Genomic DNA, 12,062 nt, shown 5'->3' on the forward strand with positions numbered 1-12,062 from the left:
TGTGACCCGATATCAAATGAAAATAATTCACTTATGTAAAAGTACATATTACGTTTTGTTAAAAATCTTCACGTGATGAAGAAAAATTGATATCATTTTCGGATTCAGCGTACAGGAATTACTGTAGAACATGTAAAAAATTTCAAGACAATAAAACCATCGCAGGCCTGTGTAATTAATAAAATGCTGTTCTTTTGGTTTTTCCAATACATAAGCCCCCCCCAGTGGCACAGCGGTATGTCTGCAGACTTACAACGCTAGAAACCGGGTTTCGATACCCGTGGTGGGCAGAGCACAGATAGCCCATTGTGCAGCTTTGTGCTTAATTCCAAAACAAACAAACAAACCAATACATAAATCCATAGGTAATAAAAAGTTTTGTAATATTAAAGAAATCGCTGGGAAACAGGTGGGTTTTGGTTAAATAATAAAATGAAAAGCGATAATTTGAGTAAATTGTATGAGTCTTAACTGTTCAGTTTAATCGAATTATGTTTTTTTTTTTTGGCTAAATTGTTATTATTTTAGTTCTAGTCTTTGGTGGCAATATTGGTGTTTATTTTAAAATGTGGGCATTATTATTATTTCATAGGTGTGTCCTAACGGACGTTTTGGTTATTATTTAGCATGTGAGACCTATAATAGCAATTTCGCTTATTGTTTCACGCATGGATCTGAGCTTTTCCATAACACACGAAAGTCATGTAATATGTATTACTTTACACATGTTTATATGCTTATTCGAACCACTCAATATATTTCATCTAATATGTTACAGTATCAAATCATTTATAGTTAGCGTAGCTTTAACATACCTTAATTAGGAGAACTTGAGTAGTTCGGAGTAGAAAAGATACTTTTATCAAAGTCGTTTTATTACTCAATGTGCATTTAAAAATCACTTTTTTTAGAAATTTAAGCCTTTCTCGAAATTTTCAGATAGTTATAATATACACCAGAGTAGTGATATGTTAATTATTCGATATTTAGTGCCCATAAAAGACAGAATTTCGTTTTGAATAATAATAAAAAATGCTTTACGTACCTGGGGAGGTTCTTGCAAGACCTAACCTGTTGTTTCCTTATATTGGACTGAATTTTTTTATAATTTAGAGTACGCTGCACTAAACGACATATTTATGACGTTACTGTATCTAAGTGTACATAATTATCAAGAAATACTCGAATACATTATATGATGTTCATTTTTCTTTGAGTAATTATAATCAAGTGTTGTGACTAATAGCGTATTAAACTGGAAAACTACAGTCATTATATAGGCACTACGGTAAAAGACCTGTCAAGGCCTAGAGGAATCACGTATCGTTCATTGAAAACAGGTTTATCTAGCACTATTCATTTATATCTGCTTTATTATTGTATTTCCGCCTCACTATTCTATGGATCTTACAAAAAACAAAGATAAACTATGTCACTTATTATTACACGAACCCTTTGTATTCTCAGTTTCTTCCAGATCGACCTGGATAATAAAACGTAATGCGACGTTATTATTACATCGTTATTATTAAGCCTAAATAAACCATAAAACACGGAAGAGTTTGAAGTAAAAAAAACAAATTATATACAAAGAACTCGGACTCAGCTACAATAATTGATTGGTGTCTAATATAGAAGTGTTGAAGTTCGTTTCGAAAGTCATATTGAAAAAATAAGGAAGTTTCTTGAGGTAATCCTGTATCTTTTACTTGTTATTCAGTTCTTTTTGTAGCTGTTTTTTCATGCAGCTGAAACACAGGTTTTATAAGAGTTCTCCTTATCATAGGAGATTAGTGTGATACAAAGCACTTCCGTAAATATAATTTTATTATACCTAAAATATACTGCCCTTCATAAAAAAAAACACCACAAACTTGCGAAGAACGATCACTTGAAGAACTTTGCTGTTCAATTGTTTTACTTTTAATCTACAAATTTACGATGTCTCAATCCAATCATCTCTTTTCGTCTTTATGTTTCTTGTTTTAACATTAAACGTTATAAAAAAAAACTGCATGAATTTCATGACAGAAATACCAATGCGAAAAGTGTTCTATATCCGGAGATAAAAATCCCACTGTATAATGTGATAAGTCATTTTGCTTTCGTTTATAAAATATATCAAGTTGTAACAATTAAGTGATATACTATTCCTCTTAAATCTGTATGATTGTATGATACGAAATTTTCGCACAAAGGGTTATATGTGAACAGCCGTCTAACTCTAATTTTCAGCTGATAAAGTAGAGTGAAGACTAATCAACAGCACCCACCGCCAACTCTTAAGCTTCCCTTGACTATAATTGGATCTGACTGCAATTCTTATAATGCATCAACAGACCCAGATTGCAGAGCGCATTTTTGCTGCAATGGGTTCGCGCGCAGTCCAAGCACGCTCCGACCATGACATCTATTTGACACTTAAATGCCTTTAAATGCACGCTCGAAATACTGCTTAGGTGTCAAAAAAGTTTTCGATTTAGACACAAAAATCTTTGGTTGTTTTAATGATTTTTAAAGAAATTGGAAAAACCAGGCTATGTTTGTAAATTATTCATGGTGCTAACTTTTGTCTTGTAGTTTTCTGAGTTCGTGTTACCTAAGTTGCTATTATCACGTGGTACGGGGGTATTGAAATCTCTTTTTTTTTGCGTGATACAATGTTATCGTACAAATGAATTGCACGATTTTAAACCACATTGACTAAAGCATTAGGATGAAACCATTCTGTTAAAGAGAGAATAAAAGTCTGACCGGATGTGGCCTACTTGTAAGCCTCCCGGTCAGTGGATGTGAAGGCCCAAGGCTTGAGTCTCACTGTAAATGGAAATACTCCATATTTTCCACAGTGGGTGCGTTATAAACGGGACAGTCAATTTTATTATTCGGTTTAAAGAGGCGAACAAAGCCCTTGTGGTTACGGATGATACTTTATTTGATCAGTACTTCAAAATTAGGGATGGCTGTATCTGAACCTTAGGGGTCTTTTACCTTGTAGTGAATAAGGTATCGTTCAAATTAAAAGTTAATATTTATCACTGAAATGACTTATTTTCAAACATAAACAAAGATGGTAATAACAACAACTGAGGCAATAAACACAACTATGATAGTTTTAATTATAATGAGAAAAATTAGAAGGCGAGAGAAATCAAATTTGTGAGTAAGGACTTCGATCTTCAAATTCGGTCATCGCCAGCAAACCAACAGACAACATTAAGCTTCTTTCTGTTTCATAATATCGAGAACTGATGAAATTCAGTACTTTTTTGAAAGAATCCTCGGGCAGTAACGAAAAAGCGAACCTGAAAAGGTTTAACAATTAACAAGAGAATATGCACCCAAATGGGCGTTACTGTGCAGTCAAAAGACTGGTTCGTGACATATTTTTTTGTTCTAAAGTTATATGCTTCACAGATTTAATGAAGCTTTTGACTCACATGTATGGTTTCCACTACATTAGCGTTTCCGCATTATGTGTTATATTAATCCCGAAATTGTTCTTATCAATAAACAGAATGTTAAAACAATTGATGTATGTCAGTGTTAAGCCTCTTGTTCTTGTGCGCTTGACGCCATAATTTATTATCCAGCCTTTTGGTTTGTTTTCTCGATATGAACATAATTATTTTTGTTCTGTATTTGTAATGATGTATTTCAACCTGACTATAAATCATCTGACTTAAATTATGAACGATCCCAGCACTTGTAAGACCACTCATATTTCATCTTCATTTTTTTGTCCTGTGAGGATTTTCTGAAAATTGTGAAAGAAAGACTTAAAAGAGGACATTATGTTTATTTTAATTTGAAACTTATAATAAGAAATGTGGTAAACGACATGAAACTGCGTTTATATTTTATTAGTTAAAACTATATAGAGTATTCCTATATAAATGTTTCATTAACTTTTCTCCTAATTTTCATGTCGGGTTTTATTCACAAATCTCTGGAACATTACTAAGTCACATAGGCTGGCCCCCATTCTATGAGAAGTATAGGCTTACAACAAACTTCCACGGGGTAGTCAAACAGGTTCAGTCAAGACAAAAATGTAACACAGTTTAAATTAAAACTTCTTTTACTAATTCGAGAAGCGAGAAACAAGAGCTGTCGACAATCTGGCGCAGTAACTACCACACCTCTCACTAAACTTAAGTTTATATATAGATTTCGACATCTAGACATTTACAATAAGTAACTCACGACTGCATACAGCTCCTGAAAATTGTATTTTATTTTTATAAGAGAATATATATTTTCACAAGATGATCTTTAGTATTGTATAACGTGGTTATTAGTGATATTACAGGTATGGAATCCAGGCCAAAAAAATAACAAAAAGCGAGCACGCACCAAATTAAATGTAGGATGATGTGCGTGAAGTAGCATGAGGTATTGTACTCACAATCTATTTCAGGCAAGTTGTCTTTTCCTGGACGCGTAAGTTGTGATAGCTCAGGGAGCTATGTAGCACCCATAACAGTTTACCACTTACGAGTAATAACAACAAGGCCTTAGATATTATTGTTACTATTCTATACATTCTGGAATGCGGACTGAGAAAATGTGCGTTAAACACCATCTGAAACTTAAAAACTTACTTACTGTAATGATAATAAACGAAATAATTTTTAAAAAGTAAATTGTAAAGTACAATCTGCTTTTTGGATTGCAATCAAAACAAAAATATTGTTATAATACTTCTTTTACTCCTTTTATCACCGTAGAACTAAAAAGTATTAAATGTAGTAGTTTTACGATTATTAAACTTTACACAAAGTTATGAAACATTCTTTGAGTTTTAGAAAAAATCGAAAGTTTTCGATAAATAGTTAAATATTCTTCAAATAATCTAGAGGGGCCGGAATTGACGTATAGGGCAAAGTTCGAGTCATCGATATACCATTGAACACGCATACCATAAAAAAAGAGATCCCCTATTCCATTATTCGGTAACTGCTGATTAGATAGGAAGCAGTTTGTTTTGTTGAATTTCACGCGAAGTTATACGAGGGCTATCTGCGCTAGAGGAAAGGTAGCCTTTGATTACTTTATCAGACCACAAAGTTGGATTTGGCCATCACTCTTATAACAGCCCCAAAGTGCGGAACATGATTCTTTTTTGGCGGTAATGGGACGTGAAGCATGGAACCTTAAATAAATAGTCTGGCACGTTAATCATCGGGGCCGCACTCGACTCTATAAATTAAGGGCGGCTATGTCTGAGCTTTCAGGAGTGTTTATAGACAGACGAAGGAAGACTGAAATAACAGAAGAGTTCTTTATGAAATACGAACGAAAAAGAATGAACTACAATAATGTAAGTGGAAAGTTGTGGGTCCAAAGTATTATTAGAGAGCTATTTTGAATTGTGTATATTATTTCTTCTCTGTAATAACTAGATTTTAAAACTTCGTTTCATTAATCCTATAATACATTATTAGACAGTCGTTTCTTCCTGTTAGATAAAAATTATAATTTTTGTCTAATCATTGCACTTATAATGCTAAAATTCGGTGTTCGATCTCTTCGGTAGGCACAATCAAATAGCCCATTGTGTAGCTTTGCGCTTAAACAAAAGCAAATAAACCTTTCTTTTTATTTGTAAATAAAAACTATATTTTGCATATAAAGTAACTAAAAGTACAAAATCATTGTTTAAACCTAGCGAGATATTTCGTGGTAATAAACGTAACTAAAAGTACAAAATCATTGTTGAAATGTAACTAAAAGTACAAAATCATTATTTAAAACCTAGCGAGATATTTCATGGTAATAAACGTAACTAAAGGTACAAAATCATTGTTTAAAACCTACCGAGATATTTCATGGTAATAAGTGTGTTACTTTTACGGTTCTTGATTACACGTTTTACTACAGTTGTCGCTCTTGCCACACCCTTCACTACATCACCGTTCATGACCATGTAAGTCCCTAAAAGAAAACTTTCCTCTAGCTATAGGTTAGATAGCTTTAATGCTTATATTAGTCATAGCCATTTGTTTAATGTTAATCTACTTTTATAATCTAATTTTTTTTTAAACTGTGTTTATGGAACCCCTTCGACAGTTCGATTTGTTGTCTTTCTTAGACATTGATATGCTGCCAACTAGAGTATGAAGTCATCCTGAAATTGTCGTTTGACGGTAAAATGCAACATGTATTATAAAACAACTAACTGTAGCTTCTAATAAATGTTTGAATATATGATATTAAAATAATTTTGTGATTTAGAATTTTAAAGATGGGAATATTTTTTGTACTTAATACATTAAAAATATGGAATATGGATAACACCAGGACCATCCATTAAAGATCTGGAACAAGTTGTGACTTTTCAATGGGAAAAAAAACCGTCTGCGAGACCCAAGCAATAGTACACAAAATACTCTAGAGGGATCTCTGTCTAGAAAATGACGTAAGTCACGTATAAATAAGTTGCTTCCACGACATATCTGTTCACACGTCCCATACCTCAAGTAGGTGGAGAATGAAATCGATATTCATCTTGTTCCATACGGAGACATATCGCTCAAGTCGCCCATGGATTTCTGTACTATTGGACTGTTCAAACAGGCGTTAAAAAATCGTTGTCCTCCTACACTTGATAGATTACTGAAAGCAGCAAGGAGGAAGAGTTAGGCTTTGAGCCTAACAGCCTCACGACGGAGCCTTCTGTAATGGAATTTATGCTGCAGGGCTATTGTCATGATGTACATTCATCAGATAGAGTATGATCGGACGTGGCGATATGGACTGAAAGAATGTGGTGAAACTCCAAAATGTCTGTATATAGTGTTAATTTTAAATACTTAGTTACTAAGTTTGTATTAAAAACATACATGTAATTATGCTGTCAAAAAACTGTCAAACTGCAGACATTTAGAGGAGTTAAGAGACTTTCGAGCCTCAAGGACACTTCATAGCCTACTTGTACAATTCGACCTCGTAACAAATATTACAAGATACTGTTCTTAAACAATGCATTCATACCTTTTTCGAAATTATTCTATCAAGATGACGTCATAAATGGCGTTATGGTTTTACTAGGTTATTGCTCTTGAGAATTAGTGCAGAACTAAGGTTATTCGAAATTCATGGTTGTTCAACAGTAAAACTGAACCACTTTTTAACAATACAATCGTAGCTTTCTCTATTCATCAATGAGCCACTCAAGTGATCACATCATCTATTAAAGACAAATTATACATTCGAAGGTGAGTCTCGAAAGTGGTAATGGTTTCTCTGGGTCGGAGTATTGTAGATACCCAAATGTATATGAAATCAGACTTTTGTAGATGATTCATTTTTAAAATTCTTTTATTTGATTTTCTTGGTGATTCCATAAAAACGCTCTTTTCAAGCCACAAACAAGCCTGTCAGTTAATGACAAGCTATGTCTGAATGGAATGAAATAAAAAGAAAAGATTATTACCCGGAAAAGAAACATGAGATTTAAACAATACAGTTATTATAATATAACAAAGCTAATGAAAGCAGTGACAAGCCTATTGATTACAAAACAATGGTGATAAACGTATGATTAAGAGAAGCTATATAAAACACAGGTTTTGTAAATCAGGCTCTGAATATTTTTTCTTTCAAAAGACCATTCAAAGAACTAAATTGAACAGTTAAAAATAAAATAAAGAAGGAAGAAAAATATGACGAACACGTTTTTTAACTTATAAATAACTGAACCGTTCGTGAATATCAAAAAACTTATGCAACCTAATTTAAAAATCATTTCTTTTTTGCTTCTGATTCTTTGATTGGTTTTTGTGCAAGACTACTCGAGAGCTATCTGTTCCTTATTATGAAATGATATACTAGAGGGAAGGCAGCTATTCAACACCACCCACCGCCAACTTTAGGGCTACTCTTTGCAAACGAATAGTGGGATTGACCGTCACATTATTACGCCTCCATGGCAAAAAAAGGGAGAGCAATTTCGGAGACGGGATTCGAACCCACGATTTTCAGATTGCGAATCGAGTGCCCTAACCCCTAAGCCATAACAGACCTTGATTTTTAAATGAACATGTTGTAGGATAATTACTTTAAAATGCTTAATGGAATGACCAGCTTTATTGAAGCGCCTAGTTACAGGATTATCTTGGTTTTGAATTGAAATTATGCATGATCGTTCTCGTGCACTTTCAAAGAGTATGCGACTGGTTTCTCCTGTGTAAATTTGGTCGAAGTTCTCACAAAAAATACAACAACTTAAAGATTTAAACGTACACGTGAAATGGCTATTAACATAGTAGGCTTACTTTAGGTTGCTAACAGGCATTCTATGATCTATTCAAAGGCAAGAGTTGCATTTGCTCATATGCCAATGTCAGTATCACGTGATACTAGTACGTTGTTTGGAAGTGTCACTGGGGGTCAGCATTCGGATGTGACTACTATATGTTACCTATGGGGTCCCTATGTGTTTCTCGTGCTATTCTGTTGATCTCTACCACACTTCTATAGGAAAGACGTTCGGGTTTGACCCTCTCTGACACTTTCCGAAGGCCCATATGTTTTTCTACTGTGTTGAATAGTTGCGTCAAGTAATACTGTTGCATACAGAAATTAATACTCAGTTTAATTTGTATTGAAATTTTATGTTCAAATAGCTATTTTATATTTTACCAATTTTTTTTTCAATTTGAGAATTTTCTTAAGAAATATTTGATCATATAATTCATTTGCCAATTTCAAAATCTTGCTAAGTAGAAAATAAAACCAATAAATAAAGAAACTAACAGAATTTCTTTCTTGCCTCATAGAAGTCAACTGTACTTAGCTTTATTAGTGATATTTTCGTCGAGTACCGTACTGTCACAACTAAATAGCATCTCCAATGTCCCTCCAACATTTGGTCAAGATTTTGATGATACGTCGACAGAGTGCGCTCTCATCCTCCATCGAACTTACGTGAACTCTAATGGTAGGACACCAGCTCCTCGTTACGGTGGATTCCTAGAATTTCTAAAACCTGGGTAAGGGCTAAGTAATTGCTTACTTTTCAAAATATTAACAGTGAGCTCTGGCTGCAAAATCGCACCATAAATATCATATTAATAGTGATTTCCCATTACTGGAATATGTTAATAACTACAACTTCACATCTTTAATTAAAAGGCTATGCATGTATATAATTATGAATGCAGAGCAATTTTTACCATACCATAATTTGTTATTTTGTTGTTTTTCAGACCCTTCCGGTCTTCAAGTCCTGTAGAGGAAGTATGTATACGATATACCGACGTTAACCGAGCTGTTGCCGAAGCTAAACGTTTAAGAGGTGAGTTGAGCTACTCTTTTCTATTTAGTCGGACGAATTACGTTATTGTAATACTAACGAGTCCAAACCGGTTTCTGGCGTGTAATAGCAGTTAAACATTTTGTAATAGCAGAGTAAACAGTTTTGATCTGTAATATCATTATCAGTAGACATTGTTACGGACTAAAGGGTTGTGTTCCAATAATTTCTTTGTCACATGAAAGCATAACATGAAACATATACACTAAAGATTAAAAGATGGACAGCAAATATATCGTTTATATGTACCATACATTAACTCATCATTGAACAAGGACTTGATTTGTACATAACAATACTGCCTAATACTTAAAGAGCTCTGAGAAGACGAGACTTAGTTCTAATGATTTTTACGACAGAAAAATAAGTACCGCCTCAGATATTGATGGAATTTCATAATTAGAAAATATATATCATATTTTAAAACATAAATATTATCTCAATCAAAATAATCTTTAAGATGTTTATTTTATAGGCAATCTATTTTTGACTAATTGTGACTATTGGCTAATACAAACTTTATAAGACGTGATACTCGTAACAAGTGTTTAATAATTAAGAATTTAAAATCATGAATATTTCAATTCTTATTAAAATATAACAATATTTTTTAATTGAGCACAAACTACACAATGGGCTATCTGTGCTGTTTCCACTGCGATTATCGAAACCCTATTTTTAGAGTTATCAGCTCTCAGACTTACTGCTGATCCTTTTGGGGACGGGGGATATAACAATAAGTTAATTACCATAGACTTGCTAATAAGTGAGTTTAAAAGATAAAGTGTGCCCACTGAAGCACTTTCTGAATTGAATAGAATAATAACTACGCAAGTTAAACAGTCGAGGGTTTGCGGCATGTGAGACACTGATGTCTTAAGTTTTTTTCACTTGTTTACTTGAAGATATATGAGAAGCATTATATATATATATATAAGACGAAAGTACCGTATAAGGCACTGAGTGCCCGAATAACCAATGCAAGTGCGATGATTATTCCAGCGATGCTGACACATACATGGACGAAGATCGATTATCATCTGGACATCCTTCAAGCCACGAACAGTGTCCATGTCTTGAGATGTACTAATGACACCACTAGTCATAGACAAACCTAAAGTGTTAGCCTCCATTACACCGCAAACCGTAATTATTTATCTTACGTTATTCTCATTCTATTCAATTAAGAAAGTGGTTCAGTAATTTGTGAACACTCTGTATTTACAATTAGAAATTCAGTTTGAAAAAGTAATTTCTACGTCACTTAATACCCATCAAAGCTAACTAATGCTAAGTTACGCCATCTCAGCAGTTGACCAACATCAGAACTTCAGAAAAATCTTACTGTGTGAAGCCTGTAAAATATAATCGCTGAGGAAAAGCCCCACAAAAGACGCACCATGTTTTACCACCACTTTTTAAACTATTACTTCCAGCGCCCTCCTCCAGTGACACAGCAGTAAGTCTCAAGACTTATAATGCTAAGAACCGGGTTTCGATACCCGTGATGGGCACAACATAGATAGCCCATTGTGTAGCTTTGTGCTTAACAACAAGCCATACTTTTAGCCATTTTTAAAAATAAAGTATTCATTTAAAAGCATATTGAATTGCAGGCATTTTTACTGAGTTAATGTTTATTTCAATGGTTATTGTTTCTCACATAGGATACAGACAACCATCGACCATAAATTCTTTGGAGCCACTCCCACCACATATTGATAAAACAGCGGAGCTAGTTTTGGCCACCACTCGGATATTGGCGAAGCAGTAAGTAGCATTTACTAACATATAACGCTGGTTCTGATTGGCTATCCAATTAATGTTTAGTATCATCTGGTATCTTGAAGCTAAATTAATAAATCTGCATGATCTTTACGATGCAAAAGTTGTTTGACAAACTACACAGTTCTTTGTCTTTGTTGTTTTTTAATTTCCCTGCTGTAGTTGTAGTTAAACCAGTACTTTTTATCTTGAACATTTATCGGAAAGTCATGCCTAGATGCGTAATTGTTTTAAAACTGAAATCTCACGAGATCTTTGGGTCAGATCTCACGACCGACATCTGTATCATTTCATCTGGAGGATGCTGGCTGTTTGCTAGCCAGAACTGGGTGAAACGTACATCCAAGAACCGGTTTATACCCAAGTAATTATAAATTTAAGAAACGTTCTCTATACTGATGAGGTTGATATATTAAGTCGCTGAGTATATGTATTTTGTTGTTTATATAGGCTGGCTTCAAGCTATGGATTTTCCTTTTATCAGTAATATGATTTAACATACAAATATACACATTATTAATAATGATGTATAATGTATTATGTGTAGACGAACCTTGCCATTATTTTCACTAGAAGATTTTAGTTCTATTTAAAGTAAAGAAAAATAACTACACAGAGATGGACAATAAGCTTCATGCACTTTGGTCACTGCATAGATGGGACCCTGAATTTTAGCGTTGTAAGGCCTCAGCCACCGCGGAAGGGGCATACACAAAATAAATAAAACGTTATCACTAATCAAATTCGGTTAAAATTACCTTCCAAAAGGATGTAACATGTGACTTAAAGGAATGAAATCAAAATTGGCGGCCAAATTGGTAGCTACATCACAGCATTAATAATAATTTTACAGCAAATATTCATTCATTAGTTAGCCAGGCCGCGTTTTTTTGTTCAACTTGTGACATGATAGTGGGTAAAACAAAATACGCGGCCTAGCTAACTAATGCATGAATAT

At 33.8% G+C, this 12,062-nt stretch overlaps 1 protein-coding gene across 1 annotated transcript in view; it reads left to right on the plus strand.

The window, feature by feature from the left end:
• The first annotated feature begins 6,416 nt into the window (after positions 1-6,416).
• Positions 6,417-12,062, plus strand: part of LOC106461823 (chorion peroxidase-like) — a 25,246-nt gene continuing 19,600 nt past the window's right edge. Inside the window, exons 1-4 of the mRNA XM_022388898.1 lie at positions 6,417-6,421; positions 8,784-8,996; positions 9,213-9,301; positions 10,987-11,089. Of these exons, the coding sequence (XP_022244606.1) occupies positions 6,417-6,421; positions 8,784-8,996; positions 9,213-9,301; positions 10,987-11,089 (410 nt within the window). The remainder of the gene's footprint in view (positions 6,422-8,783; positions 8,997-9,212; positions 9,302-10,986; positions 11,090-12,062) is intronic.

The sequence above is a fragment of the Limulus polyphemus genome, unplaced genomic scaffold, assembly GCF_000517525.1.
Source record: "Limulus polyphemus unplaced genomic scaffold, Limulus_polyphemus-2.1.2 Scaffold1039, whole genome shotgun sequence".
NCBI lineage: Eukaryota > Metazoa > Arthropoda > Merostomata > Xiphosura > Limulidae > Limulus > Limulus polyphemus.